The 16,761-nt window shown below is 37.4% G+C and overlaps 2 protein-coding genes across 3 annotated transcripts; one reads left to right on the plus strand and one right to left on the minus strand.

Moving 5' to 3' along the window:
* Positions 1 to 171: 171 nt before the first annotated feature.
* foxf1 (forkhead box F1) lies at positions 172 to 4,135 on the plus strand. Its single transcript, XM_027159384.2, has 2 exons — positions 172 to 1,729; positions 2,830 to 4,135. Exons 1-2 carry the CDS (start codon positions 748 to 750, stop codon positions 2,991 to 2,993), a joined length of 1,146 nt encoding a protein of 381 aa, XP_027015185.1. The 5' UTR covers positions 172 to 747; the 3' UTR covers positions 2,994 to 4,135.
* Positions 4,136 to 10,499: 6,364 nt separating this feature from the next.
* Positions 10,500 to 16,586, minus strand: mthfsd (methenyltetrahydrofolate synthetase domain containing). 2 transcript variants are annotated; one of them, XM_027159233.2, is made up of 8 exons: positions 16,415 to 16,586; positions 16,237 to 16,340; positions 15,631 to 15,744; positions 14,948 to 15,061; positions 14,713 to 14,803; positions 13,949 to 14,061; positions 13,416 to 13,541; positions 10,500 to 11,232 (listed from the first exon to the last, which is right to left on the minus strand). In XM_027159233.2, exons 1-8 carry the CDS (start codon positions 16,440 to 16,442, stop codon positions 10,567 to 10,569), a joined length of 1,356 nt encoding a protein of 451 aa, XP_027015034.1. In that variant the 5' UTR covers positions 16,443 to 16,586; the 3' UTR covers positions 10,500 to 10,566. The 2 variants fall into 2 exon arrangements, with proteins under 2 accessions (XP_027015034.1, XP_027015033.1); XM_027159232.2 differs by lacking the exon at positions 15,631 to 15,744 and adding an exon at positions 15,475 to 15,588 and having other exon boundaries at positions 16,415 to 16,584.
* Positions 16,587 to 16,761: the final 175 nt, after the last annotated feature.

A 16,761-nucleotide genomic window follows, 5' to 3' on the forward strand; every position in this document is an offset into this window, starting at 1 on the left:
TTGAGGTAATTAAACAGAAAATAATACAGAACAAATTTTTAAAACCTTTTTTTCATTGTTGTTAAAAAAATGATAAAATAAGTAAGCATAAATCAAAGCACCACTATAGCATCGATTGTTCAAGCAAAATTACACTACAAAAACTTTATATGTATAATTTATGTATAGAAATATTTTATATTACAAAAAAGACAGTAAAATTTACATGCACTTGTTATTTTATTCTATTGTTATATATGTAAATAGACAAGCGGTTTTCTAACAGTAGAAAACTTTACGCAGAGATGCCAGATGTTGGTGTGAGCCCATCCCGTGGAGTGGGGATGATAATGGGCGGAGACTGGGCGGTCCCTTGCGCGCTTCATGACGTCTTCATGATGGTCATCAACTTAGCTAGGCGCTGATGGCCACAGATAAGTAAAGAGCGAACTGCAAAGCAAACGAGACCAGACGGAACCGAAGCCGTATAAGAAGCTCCCTTTCTGCGTTAATTGTGGACACTGCCATTTCAGGACTTTCCAACTCTGGGACAGTGTAGGTGACGAAGTAACGCGACAAACTGTTCACGGTGCGTTTGCGCTTGCTTTTCTTGGAACGTCAGGATTTTTTTGCCGCTTTTTGTGGGTCATGATACTCTCTGGTTGATCGTTGATTTCAGAAGTTTCAAAGACCTCGCTACAGGTGGAGGTTTTTCCTTTCTTAAATAATAAATAAATAAAGCAAAGCCGTGTCGCGCGCACAGAACTGATGACGGCCGAGGTCCAGCAGCCTTCCGTACAACCGCCTGCCCAAAGCAGCCCGATGTCCGCGCCCGAGAAAGCGCACGCTCAATCGGCGGCCATGGACGCGGCCTCCTCCACCACGAAAGCCAAAAAGACAAATGCCGGCATAAGGCGTCCTGAGAAGCCTCCGTATTCGTACATCGCGCTCATCGTCATGGCCATCCAGAGCTCTCCGACGAAGCGTCTTACGCTCAGTGAGATCTACCAGTTCCTCCAGAGTCGCTTTCCGTTCTTCCGCGGCTCTTACCAAGGCTGGAAAAACTCTGTGCGCCACAACTTGTCCTTAAACGAGTGTTTCATTAAGCTGCCCAAGGGGCTCGGGCGGCCAGGAAAGGGCCATTACTGGACCATCGATCCTGCCAGCGAGTTCATGTTCGAGGAGGGCTCTTTTCGGCGCAGACCACGCGGATTCCGGCGCAAATGTCAGGCACTCAAGCCTTCTATGTACAGCATGATGAACGGTCTCGGGTTCAACCACCTACCCGAGTCTTACAACTTCCAGGGTAGCGGCGGAGGCCTGTCTTGCCCGCCAAATAGTTTATCCTTAGAGAGCGGGATTGGGATGATGAACGGACATTTGGCAGGCAATATGGAGGGAATGGGCCTGGCGGGACACTCCATGTCTCATTTGTCGGCCAACAGTGGACATTCCTACATGGGGAACTGTACAGGATCCACGGGGAGCGAGTATCCTCATCACGACAACTCAGCCTCGCCCCTGCTGTCCGGCGGCGGAGTCATGGAGCCGCATCCCGTTTACTCGAGCACGACCTCGGCGTGGGCGCCCGCGCCGTCTGCCTCAGTTAATAATGGAGCGTCTTACATTAAACAGCAGCCACTGTCTCCTTGCAACCCCGGGGCAAATCCTTTACAGCCGAGTTTACCAACACACTCTTTGGACCAGTCATATCTGCACCAGAATGGACACAGTACGACCGACCTACAAGGTAAAGTTTAAATAATCTATTTATTTATTTAATAAATAAATAAATAAATAAACAAACAAACCAGGATGAAAATCTCTCATAAACATGTTATAGTAATTTTTACTACGAAACAAACTGTTTGGTTGTATTTAAAACAATCTGCAATAATTCGATATTATTCTTTGTAAAACGCAGTTTTCAAGCAATTTAATTCCGACATTATGTCCTAGAATTAACACAATATATTTGCGCATAGGATTTTTACTTATTCTAATTCTAATTAGTTAAAATATCGACGTTCTTTTCTGTGTAATTTCATGGTAGTTAGTGAAGGCCGTCAGAGGGTAGTGCCATCTCTCTTCCGCTACCAATTTACAGTCTATGGCCCAGCGGGGCGCGCGGCACCGGGTCCGGTGGGAATCGCGTGCGAGCACGGCGCTGTCAATTAAGAGAATGATCTCCCACCCTGAAGTCAACCATCCAGTCCTTCCACATTTACTCCCTGCAGGCGGTGTAATCAGGCTAGCCAAAATAGATACGGGGGTCATTAAATGCTACATGAAACCAGCGGCTTGAGAATTGCATCCACCATCAACACTGGGATCAATTTAAAGTTCGCACATTCTTTTTGCGTTGCATCGCATTTGGCACAAACCAAAAGTGTTTAAGTGTTTAGGTGTTTAAGACAATTTTTAAAATGTTGAACTGTTCAGATTAAAGACAGCAGCAAAATTTTGATTCAGAATATTAGTAGTTCAGATCTTAATAATAATAATAATAATAATAATAATAATAATAATAATAATAATAATAATAATAATAAAGCAGTTGTAGTAGTAATAAGTGACATTATTATTATAATTAGTAGTAGTAGTATTAATAGTAGTAACGTTAACATTTTCCACCTGAATTGTTAGAAAGCAAACAAAAGTTTTCATTTTAATTTAACTCAGACTTACCCAAAATTTGGATACTATTGGATACTAAATGCACTTATGTCGGAATGTTTATTGCATTTATAGCTTTTATACATTGAAAAGAAACAATAAAAGAAAAGAAGAGCAAAAATAAATCATACCCTTTACTAACGAGGTCTATTTGTTGTTTGGTTCCCTCCGTAGGTATTCCCAGGTACCATTCCCAATCTCCCAGTATGTGCGATCGGAAGGAGTTCGTCTTCTCTTTCAACGCCATGACATCTTCAACTATGCATTCACCTGGAAGCGGCTCTTATTATCATCACCAACAAGTCGCCTATCAGGACATCAAGCCTTGCGTGATGTGACAGCACTGGTAATTAATTAAAGACTGATTCAACACTGATGAAGAAGCCACTTAGCCTCTGCGGTGGGGGGAAAAGTACAAAAACAACACCCGGGCCTGAAAGGAGCGGGTTCGCTGTAAAAGAAAGGGTAAAAAGACAACGGCGCTCCAAGTTACAGGCTTCATCCATATAAAAAGGCGAAATGATGCAAACTCGGTACAAAAACATGAACAGGAGAAAAGCCGGGTCCCTTAACCGTCTCGGGTGTTTCCACCAGCCTTTAAGGTGATATGTGCCAAATGTATTCAAGCTATTTCTACACAAGACTGCGCAAATTTTGAACTAATGTGCATCTCAACGCCAAAACAAGAAAGTAAGCAAGCAAGAAAGAAAATAAAAACCCGCTTGGTACTAACTCTGCTGGCGGATGGATACCACTTGAGTGTGTGAGTGACTGTCCGTGTTGTCATTCCGGGAAAATTCCAGGATTGAATTTTGTTTTTCAGTGAAAACTAACTGTATTACGATTTTCTTTTATATATAGGCCTATATAAATATTTTCATTCAGGACAAGCTGTTCGATATCTGATCATAGTAAATTTTAATTCTGTCTAATCAGTGCAAGTGTAAAAAAAAGTTAATTAGGTTATCACATGGAAGGAAAACGAAGGCACTTTTGAACCTTAAAGCGAAATTTTATTTATTCTGTTTATATCTGGATTATATAATTATAGCCATGGTATTGAACGCTTTATCGGCAATATTTGCCCAGACGCTGTCTTATTCAGTGTAAACAGAAAATGAAGGTTTAATGTAAGCACTGTTTTGTTTGTTTGGTGATTTATTTTTATTTTTAATTTTTTGTATATCCGTATGGACACGAGTCATTTTCCAGCACTGTAAAAATGTATATGATGTAGGTAATATCTTTTTAGTAGGCATCTTTTACTTTCTATTTTCGTGTCTTTAGACATTAGGTCATCTACGCACGACATGTATAAAATTGTATAAAAACAATAATGGCATGCAGTTGGAATTAAACTGTTCAAAAAAATATATACGCATCAAATTTGCAGGTTTACCAAGAAGAATAGATTTCTTTTTTCAATGTGATTCAGAAGGGGGATTGCTTTCGTGGATTAATAAAAAAAAAAACACACACATATTACGGACAGGATTTTTTTTTTAAATTAAAACGGCATTTAAAATGAATTGTTAAACAAAGTTTGTAAAACAAAATCATTAACTTTTCTACGAAACTGTGCCTAAATCCTCATAATCAAAATGACAAGATCACAAATGTTGTTATTATTATAATTAGTATTCAAATAACTATTTTCTATAATTATATAAAATAACTATTCAATAATAAATTAATTAAACAATTAATTAGTTGGTTAATTAATTATGTTAAATGTGTCTTTAGCTTTTACTCTGTTTGTTGGAAAATAACTTTTGTAAGCTTATAAACCAGACAGAAATCCAAAATGCAAAGGCAAAGAGAGAAAACGAGTGTGTGCCACATGTGTACAGCTTCTATTTTTACAGAGCCTCTACTTGGCTCACAATTCATTAAACTGAAAACAGCAATCTGTGTTTTCTAAGTTCTTTCGGATAAAAATGTCGGCCATAATAATAATGTAACGCAATGCAAGTTGGCACTCTTATTATATTTACCTTTTTTAGCCTGCACGTCTTCAGCTGCAAGTGGTGCAAATGATAGCACCAGGATTTATTTATTTTTATCCAGCTATTGCTTTATTTAAACCAGTATACAACGTGTCGGATATGTCTAAAGTACTATGCAGATCCTTTACCAGTTCAGATCTAGACGCTGTACTGAATCGTTTCCTTTTATTCCTAATCCTTTAAAATGTCTTTTTTGTTTTGTTTTGTTTCTTTCTCTCTTTTTTTTTTAAGAGCACCGTTCTGGGTATTTTGACAAGCAGCCCACATCCGAAGGGCTGCATTATGTTTTTACTTAGCTGATCTGGTCAAATTATTACTTCGAATTTAGACAGAAAAACTGCACAATATCAAGCGCCGAATTTATTTATTTAGAGTTTGATTTTTTTTTTTTTAGAGTTTGTGCACCACCTAATGGCTACATGTTGAACATTTAATTAAAAATAACTTTCAATTGTGATGCACTTCAACAGTCCCCGTGAGGAAATGAATACATATAAAATATAATAGTATGATAGCAATAATTTTATTAATATTAATATTAATAAATATATAAATTCTTGTTAGAATGAATGTGATTTTTCCTCCCACACGAATTGAACACATTTTCACGTTTATTAATTTTGTATAAATTTAGGAATATAGCAGCAATTTAGGCATCATATATGATGTTAAAGCTCAAAAGTCCATGCCCAATAATAAGGAGAAGAAGATTAATTTAAATCAGATGTTTAGGAATGTTTCCGATCAGACATCAGCAAAAATCTACTGCAAAAATCATTTCTAAATAAAACAGAATATACTACGTGGTTGGATGATTAGGCAATTCATCTAACATGGATAATCAGGGTTAAATATATCTTTATTTAGCGTCGACAACCAAAATCGATAATCCATGTTTATATGGTTTAATGGACTGTGACTTATGGACATAATAAATCTCGAAACAGCAGAAGTAGCAGACATTTCCCCATTTTCATCCCACAACAGCTGTTACAATCCATCGGCTTGCACTATAAGCGAATAAAAGTCATTTTAGGCTCATGAGGTACATTGGAGCTTAGTGATAGACGAAAGGAAATACACTGCATGGTCCATATGGGCCTGGAGTCCAGCTGGGAGACAGAACGTAAAAAACAAGCGTTCCAGCTCCTTGTATCATCTCCCTGCGTTATCTTTGCCATTTGTCAAGACTATTTTACTGAGTGAAACTGACAGAATAACACCCTTATAGGTTAATGTTCACCAGGGCAGCTGGGGCATGTTGCCTTCTTGCCTCTGGACCACACATTAATCTGCTTATGATGTTAAACAGAGCTGAAGCAAATTAAATTCCTGTGTGATTCACTCAATACCATGCAATGCAATGGAGCGCTTTATGAATCTTATTGAATCGATTCATTGGAACAGTAAATCCAACGTTTAAACGGTGTTTGGTTCTCGTGACGATGATTATAGACTTAATTAAATATTTGAATATAAATTTTATGGTTTAAAAAAAACAGATATTAATTAACACAAAATAAGCATTTTGTTTGTGTGTGTGTGTGTGTGTGTGTGTGTGTGTGTGTGTGTGTGTGTGTGTGTGTGTGTGTGTGTGTGTGTGTGTGTAAAAAGTCTGAGAGAAAATGCTTTTTTCTTGAACTCTTGAACCAATGAAATTTCTAACAACTTAAAATTTTAAAAGTAGAAATATGTTTTGGAAATATTTACATGAATATCAGTTTCTTAGTATTTTGTACGTCCTATTTTTTTCTTTAATGACATTGAGCACAAGGTACAAGCACAAGGTTTGGGTAAAATCTTATGATCCATTTTTGATCAAACACATCGGAGTGTCGTCTGAACACAAGGTTCAATAGAAGAAATTAAACATAATGTAAATTTAGTTTTGAAAATGGACAATACCACACATTTGCGTACATTTAAATATTTACCTAGAAATGTTACAGAATGTTAAATATTAATGTTTTATTTCAGAAACCTAAATAATGTGCTCTTATTCCTAAAAGTTAATACAGAAATATAATAACCAGCAGGCTACTGTACTTCAATGAGATAAAATCATCATAGACAACATCTGCTTGTAAAAAAGTTGACCCTGAAAGCATTAAACCTCTCAGACCACTACTGCAAAACAGCAAGTATGTTCGGCTGGAATTTTCTGGAATCAGAGGTGAAAGAAATAAAACAGAGACAAAACCGATATCACAAAGCAGCACCTGTAAAGTATGAAGTTACTCCTTGTTTAAAACTAATCCTGTGGTTTGATTCATTACCACAGGATTCTGTTGTCTTTTGGTTTCAGAAAAGAAAGACAGTTTATGCAGTCTATGTACAATGGATATACAAGTCTGACTGTAAAAAATAAACTTTTTCCACGCTCACTTGAAAATCCAACATATAAAAACTTAAGTGAAAAACAATCAGAAACATTCAAAAAAGAACTTTTTTGGGGCAGAGCAAGTCAGCCAGTTGAATGTTGACTTGGTAATATTTCCCCACACTTTCTTGCAAAAATATTCTAGCATTTAAATTCTTTTTTATTTGGAGTCAGATCCGAACTCGGGGTCACTCAAGAACACCGAAACTGCTGTTTTATTGATTTGGATGTATGCTTTAAGTCATTGGTTTTGCTGAAAGGTAACATTAATTTTTATATATTTTTCTCACTAGCAGGCACCTAAAGGATTTGTACTAAAATAGCATGGTATTGCTATACAATGCTATAAAATAGCATTTCTGAGGAATGATGCTACCATCACCATGCTGCATCATGGGTATGATGTTCTTCTGGTGATATGCTTTTCTTGCACCAAACAAAAAAATAATTTTGAAATTATTGAACCTTTTAGAACTGGTCTCCATTCAGTAAGAGAGTTAGAGTAAGAGCTTCCTTCCAGCCATCTATACGGAATATCTCACATGATGAGACACTAATCAGATCAGTAATCAGATCACAACTGTACTAATCAGCAGCTTTAATGTTGGCCTCCCTGCTAAGATTTTGTGTTCTTTATTTATACCTTATGGGGGGACGTCCTGTTCATGGTGATGTCTCTCTGGTTTTCCATCTTCATGTTATGTTGATGATTATGGCCTTTATGGTGTTTCATGGTTCATTGACTGTTAATGAAATTCTTTTAGACCCCTCTGATGGTCGATACCTTTCAACAACTGAGCTTCTATGCATGAAATCAAGGAAGATGATGTGAAAGCAATCTGACAGAAATGCTGATCATAATTTGGGTATTAATCAGAATATTGCTTTTGAGCAGGACACTGAATGTGATCACATTACAAATTTCAAAGTGAAGTGAGTGAAGTGAAGTGACATACGGCTAAGTACGTGACCATACTCAGAATTCGTTCTCTGCTTTTTGACCCATCCAAAGTGCACAACACACAGCAGTGAACACACACACGGTGAACACACACCCGGAGCAGTGGGCAGCCATTTTTAAGCTGCGGCGCCCGGGGAGCAGTTGGGGGTTTCGGTGCCTTGCTCAAGGCCACCTCAGTCGTGGACGGCCCGAGACTCGAACCCACAACCTTAGGGTTACGAGTCAGACTCTCTAACCATTAGGCCACGACTTGCCCACAAATTTAAAAGGGTGTCCATAATTATGCAACTTATTTAAAATCTTTGCTTATTGGTTTCCACTTTGTATACATTTGTATACGGTGTATTTTCACACTGAGGGTTCAAGAACGTCCCTTGTATCAGTGATGTTGCCTACAACAATTATATATACTGTGGAAATTACATCTGCAGTATATAATTTACACTTCTATAGTAACTTTTTTTCCTGTGAATTTCTGTGAACTAAAAACATCATGTTTGGGTGAGGTTTTGAACTAGAACTACAAGTCTGATGTAAATAAGGAATAGCCATGAAAATTATAAACATTATGTTGAATGAGTGGCTATGAGCTCCTTTTACTTGTGCTCCATATTTGTTTTTAATGACATAACATCCAACACCAAACGAATTTTTCTTGACTTAATACATCTGGACTGTTATTTCTACAACAATTTTGTATAAATATCAATTTTGGCTAAATTCTATAACGATCCAGTTTCACTTCTAAAGGTACATAAATTACTGTACTGGGGTATTTTCCCTAACAGCAAGTGAAGCATGAAAACGTATCGGAGAAAGTCAAAATGAAAACATAAAAAAACGCCTCACCTTGGCTGAAACGTTCCATTCTTTGAAAATCAATGTTTCTAATTCAATCAAGAGTCTCTAAAAAAAAAATGGAGGATTTTCCCATCATTAACAAAAAGCTCTGCCAGCAGAAATGAAGAATGTATCCGGAAGAAGCTCATGTTTCAGTGTGGCATGAACCAGAGAACATGGCAAGGCCTGAGAGAGGATCGCAGAACCGCACAACTGAAGCAGGCCTCAAAACTTCTTAAACAGCAGCTTTGGGTAAAACCGCCTGAAGAAAGGGATCAAGACGGATTCAAGTGGAACAGCTTTGGAATTTATATCAGTACATTACTTGGTGGAGTTTTTTTTTTTTTTTGTATTGTTTTTCTTTTCTTTTTGGAAGCACAAAAGAGCTCGGACTGGCGACGTCAACGTCAGCAACGTCTCTCATGATAAGAAAACCATTCCTTCGTCGTGTGTCACGTCCAGAGTGTATGAAGTGTCACACTTCAAATACTATTCCTGGGATAGGCTCCACCAGATCCAGGGACTATCCTTGGAACACCATGAGTGAGGCGGGAATACAAACAGCACAGGATGTCTGTCTATAGCACATCTAAGCAAATTGGCCTACCTGGTTAAACTGGCACATTTATTGTAGAGGTTTAAAGCGGAGAACCCAGAGGAAACCCATCAGGACTGAACCAAACATGCGAAACGCCACTCAGAGAGCATTTTGAGCTCAGGATAGAAATGTAGACCCTGTAGCTGTGAGGTCACCATACCGCAGATAAAACTGATATTAATACCAACCTTAATAACACTTTATGTTAATCCGTCATATGCCCTGTGAGCTACCTTATACAAAATAAATAAATAAAAGTAAAAGGTCTGATCAGGTCATATTCTCTGTGTCCCACTTGTTGAATTATAGCATTAATATCAAAGTGCTGTATTGTCTGTATTGCTGATTCTGATAGGTCTGGAGGTGTGGATTAGTGTGCATCTGATTGCAGGACAAATCACAGATTTATACTTATCGTGGTTGTTTTCTATAGTAACAACTCATTCACAGGGACTTGTATGGCAGACACGTTGCTATGGTGACGATTTCTGTAAGAAAACTTTCATTTACCGGTGAAGGAGTCTCCAGTGTCAGCGGGTTATTTTTTAAACACCGAGTTAAATCTGGAACTTTCCAGCCATTACAACTTAAATGATAAGGACTAACTTGGGGGATGTGGTAGCCTTGTGGTTAAGGTGTTGGGCTACCAATCGAACGGTTGTAAGTTCAATTCTTATGTCCACCAGGTTCCCACTGCTGGGCCCCTGAGCAAGGCCCTTAACCCTCAATTGCTCAGTTGTATAAAAATGAGATAAAATGTAAGTCGCTCTGGTTAAGGGCGTCTGCTAAATGCTGTAAATGTACTAACTTGATATCTCAGACTTCCACATCTTTACTTATGACTGTGATTGGATAAATAGCAATCTCATTCTATTCTAGTCTCATTCTTTAATCCATAAAAAATGTCAAATATTTAAAAAAAAAAACTTTCCTGTCATCCAATGTTTCTATACTCTGTTTTATTCCTTTGTTGATTGAAATGTGATGATTTTTACAGGTCTACGAATCTGAAAACAATAACAAAGCTCATCTTTGATAAACAATCTGCTAAAACATGAAAACAATCAAAAGATTTTCTGAATTTTATTTTCCACAAAACGATTCTTATTGTCGGCTCATGATCAGATCATGTTTGATGTCTAACTTCTTCCCCTGAAATCTCACAATGCTGTAACATTTTTCGGGTTTTTCCTCCAGCATCTCCTCTCCTCTGGGACCCTGTTGTCACTGGTTGTAGTGGATGCTGTAGTCTGAGATTTTCCACCAGGTTCGTCGTTGATAAGTCTTTGGAAGCACCAGGTCTACGGAAGCTCTTTTGGTGTTTGGCTCTTTCTATGTGCAGCACGTGGCCGTTAACACAGAGCCCCTGCAGGATATCCAGAGCCTGATCCGAGGCTCGTTCATCAGCGTACTCGAGGAACGCCCTGCGCTGTGCCCCCTGCCAGATGAGTCTAACAGGTAGAACATCTCGCTCTCTCAGGAAACCCTTTAACTCGCTCACCCGCAGTCCAGCTGGAAGACCACCTAAATACAGCGTGTTTACAGGAGCCCGAGGACGTTCACGACTCACATCAGGTTCTTCACCTGAGCCAGAAGCAGAAAGGCTACCATCTTGCCTCGGGTCTGGTTCTGAAGCATAATTGGGATTGGGCTCGTGTTTGGGTTTATACCCCTGTTTTATCTTCACACTTTCTGCAGAGGAGACTTTCAGAGTTACGTCTTTTCCAGCCTTCTGTTCAAAGGCACGCAGTTTTTTCAGGATGGGAATTTTCTCCAGCATTTCTGTATCTAGCTGTAGACGTAAAAAATAATAGTTCGTTTGTACTTTTTGAGAGAAAACTATAGAGGCTGTATTTGTGCTTTTTTTTTTATACCTATTTGACTCACAGAATTCAAACTTTTAAATTTCATTTTAGGTTTAAACATTTAAATGAACAAATAATAGTCATATTCAAGTCATATACTTTACATTGATTAAATAACTAGAACAAGTTTTCATTGACGAAAGGATGAAAACCATTTTGTAGGCTCATTGATTCATTAAGAAACCGTCTAAACCTTTTGTTTTCGAGTGTCTCAGGTGTTAAGACACAATAAGTGCAAACACACAGTTTATTCAAGACTACATTACGTAAACTTTTTTTTTTTTTTTTTACAATTATATATAATGTAAGAAACTCAAACAAACCATCTTACAACAACAAAAAAAGGTATTTTGGCATTAATATTATACAGCCAACTTATTAACATGTAATTAATTCATCAAAATTAAAAAAAACTCATGTGAAAAGTGAATTATAGCAGTGGTTTTCTTTTTAAATAAAGTTTTGTCCCTCGCAAAGCAACCTACAGAAAAGAAACTGAGACAAAAGTAAACTTCCTGCTTCTTCTGTTAAACACTGAGCCACTTACAGGGCAAATATTTGTTTATTTATATAATTTATAAGCTGGCTTTAAAATAAAAAGCGCTCTATCAGATTTCCAGACACTTAACATTGCGTGAATCCAAAAATTAAATCGAACAGATTTGACAGGAATATTAGCGTGTATGTAAAAAACCTTTCCATATTTGATTAAAAATAAATTCAGTGTAGCATTTAAATGGTTTTACTAAATCAGGCAACAATAGAAAAAGTATGTTTTAGGAAATGAACCACAGCTGTATGTAGCTTTTTCACTAAGACAAGGCTTTTTCTTTCACCAGGCAAAAAAAAAGGCTATTTCTATAACACAAATAAATTCGTATCATATTGACCCCAGACCACTCTGTTTCCATGTAAAATAAAAAGTCATGGATGCCAGAACCACAAATCTTCTGAACATCAGACTTGGCCTTCACAGAGCTCTGGATTTTGGTTGACTAAAGTGACTCAGAGCCACTACGGATAACAAACACGGTCCCTAATTCATGCAACATAAGCAAACTTGCCTTTTAAGGACGTACATAAAAATGTTTGACTTGGTTACCGCGGAAACGGGGGGGAAAAAACAAGCGAAAATTGCAGCATATGTTTGTTGTGAAAACAATAGGTTAGAGAGATTGTTATGGAGATGGCGTGTTACTTCTTGGGCGTATATGCAGTGCATAAGTTTGCACACCCTAAAAAATGTTTTTTTTTTTTTTTTTTGGATGCAAAATAAATAGAATTCGTTTAAACAATTTAAATATTATATTTAAAAAAATAGACTTTTAGTAACAAGGAGATTCTTACTAAATACAAATGCATGTATTAGAATTATTAATCAGACAGCATGAAGGGATTTTATTGAACAGCTGATACCTAGAACTGCTTTACTCAAACGGTACGAAATAATTTACTTTGTGTGTGTAAATAAAATGTAGTCCATTCTTCTGGCGGTCGAATGCAGATACTGAGATAATGCACAGTATCAAAAATAATGTTTATATTATCAATAATTTCTTTGTTAAATTTGACTGAATATGATGTCCGTGTTTGGGCAGTGCTGTATGTGTGTTGTGTTTAGGGTTGCCAGATTAGCATAAAAAAGAAAGAAAGAATGAATGAATGAATGAATAAATAAATTTTTGCTTTTTTGTAGATTTACAAATTAATTTTATATAATTTTATATAATATATATATATATATATGTAATGAATTACAAATTTTGTCAGAAAAACTCAAATAAATAACTAACATATTGTATGTATACAATTGCATTAAATTTTTAGGTCATAATTTATAGCTATTAGATTATTAAACTGGACATTGGGAATTTCCTAGAGTTTATTCATTCAAATGTAATATGCGATGAGCTGCATTTGCAATAACACATTATAATAAGCCAATTTTGTGCTAAAACCTATAACAGTTTTGCACATCAGGCCCCAAGTGTCTACTTGCCATAAATAACGTTTCCGCCTTCATTATCTTGTCCTCTGGGGATACAAACTTTCGCACCTATTAAATCTATAGTAATAAAACTGTACTAGCGGTCTGTGTGTTCTGATTTACCTTTGACCAAATGATGCCCTGTGGTTTGGGGATCCTACACTCAGTCTTGATGATCCTGCTCGGTGTGAGGATGTAGTCCACGGTGAGATCGTGACTTTCTGTCAGTCCCTCTGGAATATCCACAACCTGTTAATCCCATGTGACACTTTAGTAAGATGAATTTAATGTGCATTAATGATACAAATTGAGTGGTTTTGGCTGTTTATATCTGTCAAAGACTGGAACAGATATATGGAAAGTTCTTGATCTTATAATGTGACCAGGACAAAACTCCTCCTCTTGTCCGGAAGACTTTAAGTTACAGCTTTACAAATCCCAGAGACTGGAGACTCCTTCCATAAAAGCTAAACAAACACATTCTGCCTTACAAGTTGTTACCATAGAAACTGTATTAAATTGAGTGCATTATTAATATAAACCTGTGACCTACTATCAGAGCTGCTGTTATAGAACATTAATCAATTCCTCCAGACCAATCGGAATGGAGAATTTGACAGTGCTCTGATATTAAAAAGTATTTAAAGTGTTCTGACCTGGCAGTCATGAACAACAGTCACAACCACCGTGGATTCGTTCACTGCTCCCATCGAGACCATCATGGCATATTCCATGTCAGCAAATCCTTCACCTTTCCCAATTCTGTAACCTGAAAAGAGAAAATAAATAAAAGTATGAAAATAAATATGAGATAATTCAACCTCCTTCCGTCCAGGCTGAGATACTGAAGCATCCACACCAGAACCAGCAGGTTCAGAGCCAGTTTTTTCGCCTCTACCATAAACTAACTAACCTCTACACTACACCGCTTGTACCCTGAGGTCCCACTAATTATCACCTGCAGTTCTGCTCCACCCTGAACATTCTGTTACATATTTTTCTAACAATTATAATTGTATATAACTGTACATTCATTACTTACCCTACTTTACATCTGTTTATGTGTATCATCTGTATACTGTATAGCGCTTGGTTAATCTTTTACATATAATGTACATAATGCGTACATTTGCAGAATATATATAATTATATATATTTTTAGACATATTGTACTTTATACAACTGGCAACCACTATTCCTATTTTGCACATACTATAATCATGCACATACGATCTTACTGCTATAACTTTATTTATTGAACATATACTGAAATTTATCTGCACTTGTTCCTTTGCTCTACTATTTGCATTTCTGGTAGATGTTAAACAGCATTTTGTTGCTATGTACTGTACCTGTACTATGCAATGACAATTAAGTTCTATCTATCTATATATCTATAATTGAGTCTTCAGCGGTTTACCTTTCTCTGATACAGCGACAGAACCAACAACTACCAGATCCACGTGAATTCTCGAGTCCAAACCCACAGGAACACTGAACTCTTTAACACCCTAAAATAAAAACACAAAGAATGTCATTATCAAAATTATAGAGTGAGAAGAGACATGCATGCAGCATGTGTGTGTGTGTGTGTGTGTGTGTGTGTGTGTGTGTGTGTGTGTGTGTGTGTGTGTGTGTGTGTGTGTGTGTGTGACCCGAGATGTCGAGCACACTCGCAGGTCCTCCTTGGTGGCTCCATGTGGAGGAACGATTCTGTTAAACAGTCCTGTCCGTAGCCGAGGCGTCGGGACCAGCAGTGTTTTTCCAGCCTGGAATCAAAATACAGGGATTTTTTTCCTAAAAACGGGTCACAATCGTTAAAAGTTCATGCAAGATGAGATAAAACGTAAATGACGAATAGTGTGTGAGCTCATTATTTATACCGCAGGAATGCTAAATCCTCAGTTCTGATTGGACAAAAGGTTTGATTAGTTTTTGCAAATCAAACTTTTATATTAATGCACTGGTTCTAATATTTTAGTGTGTTTATAGCAAGTGCTGAGGTAAAAAAGACAAAGCACTTGAGCATCACGTCATTATTAAATATATTCAATAACTTCAAAGTGCTGGCTGTGACTTGGTGGCACTCTGTCACTAGTTGTTTTTCTATAAACACAAACCCCAGTGTCTTTAATTCTTTACACAACGTACAGAAACAAAAGACTTTTCTTTATGAATTCACCTGTAGAGTTGCTAGTCGAGCTCCTTCCAGGGGTTTATCAGGATCCACTTTGACTTCACTGATTTTGGTGAAGAAGTCAAATCCCACCATCTTCCTACAGGCCCCCTGAGCTCCCTGAAGAGACCAAAAAAAAAAAGTAAAAGATGAACCACTTACATGTAGGACGTGAAAGCGAACTCGCTCCTGTGGTTTGTCAGGGTTGACTTTGACAGTGTTGCTGGACCGGAACTCCTGCAGGACAGAAAACCGGTCACAGGCTACTGAAGCGGCCTGTCAGTGCAGGACACACACACACACACACACACACACACATACACACACACTCACACATACACATACCAATACACACACACACATACACACACATGCACAAACACACACACACACACACACACACACACACACACACACACACACACACACACACACACACACACACACACACACACACAAACACACAGTGAATCCAAAAGCAATTCAATTACTATTAATTACATAAATAAACACAGCAAATAAACTTACATTGAAGATACAAAGTGGATAAAAAGTAGGAATTAGTCTGCAAATTGTTGTGGTATAAAAGAAATAAAACACCTCTGGATGTGTTATAATAGGAGAATAATCTCATACCCAACTTTAATTTTAACGTTTATTCCAAAACCAAGTGGACTTTATTGTCCGTACAAACACCACACAGATGGACAGAACCTCTGATTCCTGACATTAGAACTATTTAACAGACAAAACAATGTGTGTCATGACCTTGAAGTTTGGGATCCTGTGGTGTACAGGTCTGGGGAAAGTGGCCAGATCTTTGGTCTCGATGTAATCCCACACTTTCAGGCGAATGTCCCATTTATTCGCCTCTAACAGAGAAGACAGATGTTAAAACACCCCAGTAAGACATGGGGACCAGATTAATAACATCTCTTCTGCATACCTTTTGGCACAACTACAGCAGGTTCCATGGTTTAGAAACTTTAAGGCACTATAAATGACGATGACAGTAAAAACAACACACTCCTAAATGCAGCATGTCACTGGTTTATAACCGCACTGACACAAGCAGCTGCTGCATGTCAACATAAAGCGCGCTACGGTGTCCTAAAAAGGTCAAATGCGATTTCGTTTACCATTCTGTATCATTCTGAGATTAAATGGCTTTAAGATCTTTTTTTTTCTGAGCCATTAGAAAATTGAGACTGAATAGATTCCTTCCCATCTATCCTAAATAAAATAAAACAATAATAAAAACATAATAATACAAACTTATTAGAAATATTACTA

The sequence above is a fragment of the Tachysurus fulvidraco genome, chromosome 13 (assembly GCF_022655615.1).
Source record: "Tachysurus fulvidraco isolate hzauxx_2018 chromosome 13, HZAU_PFXX_2.0, whole genome shotgun sequence".
Classification (NCBI taxonomy): Eukaryota; Metazoa; Chordata; class Actinopteri; order Siluriformes; family Bagridae; genus Tachysurus; species Tachysurus fulvidraco.

Coding starts and splice junctions, on each gene's coding strand:
- mthfsd (XM_027159233.2), bottom strand. CDS start 16,442: ATGGAACCTGCTGTAGTTGTGCCAAAAG. Junction 15,745..16,236: donor ACAGGATCCCAAACTTCAAG/GTCATGACACAC, acceptor CTGCACTGACAG/GCCGCTTCAGTAGCCTGTGA. Junction 15,062..15,630: donor TTCGCTTTCACGTCCTACAT/GTAAGTGGTTCA, acceptor TTTTGATTCCAG/GCTGGAAAAACACTGCTGGT.
- foxf1 (XM_027159384.2), top strand. CDS start 748: ATGACGGCCGAGGTCCAGCAGCCTTCCGTACAACCGCCTGCCCAAAGC. Junction 1,730..2,829: donor CAGTACGACCGACCTACAAG/GTAAAGTTTAAA, acceptor TTCCCTCCGTAG/GTATTCCCAGGTACCATTCC.